Raw genomic sequence first — 5,910 nt, 5'->3', positions numbered from 1 at the left:
GTCGCTGAAGGTCAGGCAGTGACAGATTTCCGCTTCTTCATCCGAGCGATCATCCGACACTCTGACCTTGTCACCAAGGTCAGTTCCTCTCCTGCAAAGGTCAAATCTTATGCCAGCGTCTTTTCAGCTGATGAAAGCTTTGTCATATTGTGTGTGTACCTACAGAATGAAGGGGAGAGAATGTTTGTTTGTTTGTTTGTTTGTTTTGATGGGCTGTTGTTGTTTACAGGAAGCGTCCTACGAGTACCTGCAGAATGAAGGGGAGAGGCTTCTGCTGGAAGCTATGGATGAACTGGAGGTTGCTTTTCAACAGCACGTGGTGAGTTGGTTTCTTTCTTTAGCTGCTGTTTCTTTCCTGAGCTGTTTCTTTCCTGGGATGTTTCTTTCCTTCAGCTGGTTATTTCCCTCTTAGTCTGCTAGCTTATTATTGTAACACCACCAAAATGTGTTATAATTCCAGAACTGTGCGGAACTGTACAGAACAGTACAGTATAGTATAGAGCAGTGCAATACAATATAGGCTGGTCCAGTCTCTAGTGTAGAAAAGCATCATTTTTATTGAATCTTACATGGAAAAGAACTTTGAAAGTTTCTCCCTTCTGCTCCGCAGGACAAGAGGACTGACTGTAACCACATCTTCCTCAACTTTGTACCAACCGTCATCATGGACCCAACTAAGGTGACAGTGGACCTCTGTCATTTCTTATATTCCTAATAAAACTAATAGTGGATCTCTGCTTGTGTCATTGCTTGTGTTGCCACTGTACTTGTGGTGTGCTAGCTTCAGTGATGCATGGTGATGCAATACGGACACCTGTACAGTTCCCTAATGACTTACGTTTGTTTGTTTGTTTGTGCAGATCGAGGAAAATGTGCGCTCCATGGTGATGCGATACAGACACCTGTATAGTTCCCTATGACTCACCCGTTTGTTTGTTTGTTTGTTTGTTTGTGCAGATCGAGGAGAACGTGCGTTCCATGGTGATGCGATACGGCCACCGTCTGTGGAAGGTTCGGGTGACGCAAGCGGAGATAAAGATCAACATCCGGCTGAACCACACCAGCCCCCCGGTCCCCATCAGACTGTTCCTCAACAACGAGTCCGGTTACTACCTGGATATCAGCCTGTATAAGGAGGTGGTCAACCCCAGGACTGGCCAGGTCAGTTTTATTCATGTGCTTAACAAACAAACAAACAAACAAACAAACAAACAAACAAACAAACAAACACATACAGGTCAGTTTGCTACACTGTCATATCAAACAAAGAAATACCTGAACACTCCCTACTGTTGTGTACAGAACTGGACAGTTTGAGGGTTAACCCCATGTAATAACTACTATATTCCTGTCTGTAACAGATCATGTTCCAAGGCTATGGCGGAAAGCGCGGCCCCCTGAACGGGATGTTACTGAACACACCCTACATGACGAAGGACCATCTGCAGGCAAAACGGTTCCAGGCTCAATCCCTGGGCACAACCTACATCTACGACTTCCCGGAGATGTTCAGACAGGTCTGTCTGTCTGTGTGTGTTTCTGTCTGTCTGTGTGTCTGTCTGTGTGTGTGAGGGGACAACCTACATCTACGACTTCCCGGAGATGTTCAGACAGGTCTGTCTCTGTACACACGTTTGTCTGTCTGTCTGTGTGTGTGTGTGTGTGTGTGTGTGTGTCTGTCTGTCTGTGTGTGTGTGTGTGTGTGTCTGTCTGTGTGTGTGTGTGTGTGTGTGTGTGTGTGTGTGTGTTGTGTGTTTGTGTGTGTGTGTGTGTGTTTGTGTGTGTGTGTGTGTGTGTGTGTGTGTGTGTGTTTGTGTGTGTGTGTGTGTGTCTGTCTGTGTGTGTGTCTGTCTGTCTGTGTGTGTGTCTGTCTGTGTGTGTGTGTGTGTGTGTGTGTGTTTGTGTGTCTGTGTGTAAGTGTCTGTGTGTGCCTGTGTGTCATGACTTTCCTAAGATGTTGAGAGAAGTCAGTACAACTAGGAAATCAGCACCAAGGACAGGCCAAACATTGAGCTTACCAGGATCAAAACTACAACTAACCAATCGGAGAAGAGCTGAAAAATTAGCATCAAGCACAGGGCAAAGTTTTAGCCTATCAGTTTGTAGACTAACCAATCAGATTGAAAGGTAGGCCAAGATGTAAGTCAATCAGCACCAAGGACAGGTCTCACATGTGGAGGTAGTTTATCAGATGTTCATGTTTATCAGATGTTCATGTTTATAAGATCTGTTTACATCTGTACTCCTCTGCCCCCCCTCCCCAGGCTCTGCTGAAACTGTGGAAGCAGTATGTGAGTCGGAGGGAGGGAGTCCAGGCGCCCGCTGACAACGAACTGGTGAGTTTCTCCTTATTTCTGGTCAGCCAGTTGTGCTGTTCTGTAGCTGACCTGTACTGCTGTTCTGTAGCTGACCTGTACTGTTGTTCTGTAGCTGACCTGTGTTGTTCTGTGCTGTCTGTGTTGTTCTGTAGCTGACCTGTACTGTTGTTGTTCTGTAGCTGACCTGTACTGTTGTTCTGTAGCTGACCTGTACTGTTGTTGTTCTGTAGCTGACCTGTACTGTTGTTCTGTAGCTGACCTGTGTTGTTCTGTGCTGTTCTGTGTTGTTCTATAGCTGACCTGTACTGTTGTTCTGTAGCTGACCTGTACTGTTGTTCTGTAGCTGACCTGTACTGTAGTTCTGTAGCTGACCTGTACAGAGCTGGTTCTGGACAGCCAGTCGCAGCTGGTTGAGATGAACCGGCAGCAGGGAGAGAATGACATCGCCGTGGTTACAGTAGTGGTGTAACTGCTGTTCTGTGTTGTTCTGTGTTGTTCTGCAGCTGACCTGTACTCTGTTGTTGTTCTGCAGCTGACCTGTACTCTGTTGTTGTTCTATAGCTGACCTGTACTGTTGTTCTGTAGCTGACCTGTACAGAGCTGGTTCTGGACAGCCAGTCGCAGCTGGTTGAGATGAACCGGCAGCAGGGAGAGAACGACATCGGCATGGTTACAGTAGTGATGTAACTGCTGTTCTGTGTTGTTCTGTGCTGTTCTGTAGCTGACCTGTACTGTTGTTGTTCTGTAGCTGACCTGTACAGAGCTGGTTCTGGACAGCCAGTCGCAGCTGGTTGAGATGAACCGGCAGCAGGGAGAGAACGACATCGGGATGGTTACAGTAGTGGTGTAACTGCTGTTCTGTGTTGTTCTGTGTTGTTCTGTAGCTGACCTGTTCTGTGTTGTTCTGTAGCTGACCTGTACAGAGCTGGTTCTGGACAGCCAGTCGCAGCTGGTCGAAATGAACCGGCAGCAGGGAGAAAACGACATCGGGATGGTCGCCTGGAAGATGTTCCTCCGCACGCCCGAGTACCCCGAGGGTCGCGAGGTCATCGTCATCGGCAACGACATCACCCACCTGATTGGCTCGTTTGGGACTCAGGAGGATGAACTTTTCAAGGTCAGATTGATAAGAAAATTGACAGAAAATATTTTTGGATTTAGAGGAGTATTGCGTAAACCCTACAGAGCCTTTGATATTTTGTAAACCCCTAAAGAGACTTATATCAGCCTACAAGATTGCTGATAACATATTGTTGGAAACCCCCAGACAGCCTCAGACTGATCATGTCTTTTTGTAAACACTTAAAGAGCCTCAATATGAACAAATGGTCATATAAACCCCCAGAGAGCCTGAGAATGTCACTGAAGACTTCTAGAAACCCCTAGACAGCCTCAGACTGATCCCATGTTTGTGTAACCCCCCAGAGAGCCCCAGACTGATCGCATGTTGTTCTAAACCCCCCAGAGAGCCTCTGAGCTGTCTCGCTCCCTGGGCGTGCCCAGACTGTACATCTCAGCGAACAGCGGAGCGAGAATCGGTCTGGCCGAGGAGATCAAACATCTGTTCAAGATCCGATGGGAGGATCCAGGAGATCCAGACAAGGTGGGTGGGATCTGGGGTGGGATCTGGGGTGGGATCTGGGGTGGGATCTGGGGTGGGATCTGGGGTGGGATCGGGGGAGGATCCAGGAGATCCAGACAAGGTTTGGGGATCTATGGATCTATGGATATTTTGTTTGAATCTCAAGATGGAAAGGCATTGGTAATTTGTATATCTCACTATAATTTTTTTACTGATGATGATTTTTGCTAATCTGACATTTTGTCTGCACGCAGGGCTTCCGATATCTGTACCTCACACCCGCAGACTACAAAAAGGTAAACATTTCACACAGGCCTGTACATACTGTAAGTGTAAAGGGTAGTTCAACCCCATGAAGTGATATGCTCTATACCCTTTGCATATATTAAGCTCATTGTATTTAAACTGTTGTTGAAAGAAGTCACAGTTTGAACTACCTGAGAGTGTAATTGTGTATGTGACTGGAACAGTTACTCTTAGACTAGTAGTAAGGATCAGATGCCTTTGAAGGCATGTGCAATATTCAAATCTGTGTGTGAGACTTCCTTCACCCGTGTATTAACGGTGTCAAATTACCCCCCAGGTGAGCGGGTTGAACTCTGTCCATGTGTTAAAGGTGTCATATTACACTAAGGTATCATGTTTCCCCCCAGGTGAGCGGGCTGAACTCGGTCCATGTGTTAATGGTGTCATATTACACTAAGGTGTCGTATTTCCCCCCAGGTGAGTGGGCTGAACTCGGTCCATGCGGAACATGTGGAGGATGACGGGGAGTCGCGTTACAAGATCACGGCCATCATCGGTAGGTACACCATCTTCTTCTTCTTCGACGTTAGGGAAGACTTCTGGTAGATACCGAGGTCCTTCTCCTTCCAATAAGTCCAGTAACAATTTAAGTCCATGTCTTGTAAAGACGCCAGTCTTAATTTCCGTTGCAATCCTTCTTCTTTCTCCACGAAGATAAACCCTTCCTCCGTCACCACGTTTCACCCCCTTCTCTTTCAGTCTTTCCATTGACCATCAATGCAGTAACGAAAAGTTTATTGTTAGAATTACAAACCAGCCAGGTATGTTGCCTTGGCTCCTGTCGTAGCATCTGGGAATCACAGGATGCCCAGGCCTTGTTTTTTCTGCCCACTTGGTTCATGTTTCCCTTTCCCCTGTCCCCCAGGTAAGGATGATGGGCTGGGAGTGGAGAACCTGCGAGGGTCGGGGATGATCGCAGGCGAAACTTCGCTCGCGTACGAGGAAGTCGTCACCATCAGCCTGGTACGGATACGTGTGGCTGCTGTAGTGTAATTTGGGTACTTTGGTGTAGTGTAAGTCTTGCTACAAAGGGAGTGACGTGTTTGGTTCTCTTGTGTTTGCCTCTGCTTGTTTGATTGACAGCTGGCTTGTTTGATTGACAGCTGCTTCCTTGATTGACAGGTGTCATGTTTGATTGACAGGTGTCGTTTGATTGACAGGTGTCATGTTTGATTGACAGGTGTCGTTTGATTGACAGGTGTCATGTTTAATTGACAGGTGTCGTTTGATTGACAGGTGTCATGTTTGGTTGACAGCTGCTTCCTTGATTGACAGCTGCCTGTTTGATTGACAGCTGCTTCCTTGATTGACAGGTATCATGTTTGATTGACAGGTATCATGTTTGATTGACAGGTATCATGTTTGATTGACAGGTATCATGGTTGATTGACAGCTGCCATGTTTGATTGACAGCTGCTTCCTTGATTGACAGCTGCTTGTTTGATTGACAGGTATCCTGCCGGGCCATCGGGATCGGTTCGTACCTGGTGCGTCTGGGCCAGCGAGTTGTGCAGGTGGAAAATTCCCACATCATCCTTACGGGAGCGCAGGCCCTGAACAAGGTGCTGGGGAGAGATGTGTACACTTCCAACAACCAGCTGGGGGGCATCCAGATCATGTACAACAACGGTGAGCAGGGGGGGTGCTACAGGGGGGTACTGCAGGGGGTGCTGCAGGGGTGGGTGCTACAGGGGGGTACAGGCC

General features: G+C 47.4%; 1 protein-coding gene across 1 annotated transcript in view; it reads left to right on the top strand.

The window, feature by feature from the left end:
- The window catches only part of LOC109486903 (acetyl-CoA carboxylase-like), a 35,684-nt gene that overhangs the window by 25,759 nt on the left and 4,015 nt on the right, over positions 1-5,910 (top strand). Inside the window, exons 37-48 of the mRNA XM_019790810.1 lie at positions 1-78; positions 230-319; positions 611-679; positions 958-1,161; positions 1,362-1,517; positions 2,265-2,336; positions 3,229-3,435; positions 3,784-3,921; positions 4,155-4,196; positions 4,624-4,702; positions 5,072-5,169; positions 5,658-5,835. Of these exons, the coding sequence (XP_019646369.1) occupies positions 1-78; positions 230-319; positions 611-679; positions 958-1,161; positions 1,362-1,517; positions 2,265-2,336; positions 3,229-3,435; positions 3,784-3,921; positions 4,155-4,196; positions 4,624-4,702; positions 5,072-5,169; positions 5,658-5,835 (1,411 nt within the window). The remainder of the gene's footprint in view (positions 79-229; positions 320-610; positions 680-957; positions 1,162-1,361; positions 1,518-2,264; positions 2,337-3,228; positions 3,436-3,783; positions 3,922-4,154; positions 4,197-4,623; positions 4,703-5,071; positions 5,170-5,657; positions 5,836-5,910) is intronic.

Source organism: Branchiostoma belcheri, unplaced genomic scaffold, assembly GCF_001625305.1.
Source record: "Branchiostoma belcheri isolate BF01 breed outbred unplaced genomic scaffold, Haploidv18h27 scaffold84, whole genome shotgun sequence".
In the NCBI taxonomy this organism is placed as follows: domain Eukaryota; kingdom Metazoa; phylum Chordata; class Leptocardii; order Amphioxiformes; family Branchiostomatidae; genus Branchiostoma; species Branchiostoma belcheri.
The sequence above is the reverse complement of the archived record's forward strand: the minus strand, read 5'-3'. Positions and strand labels throughout refer to the sequence as shown.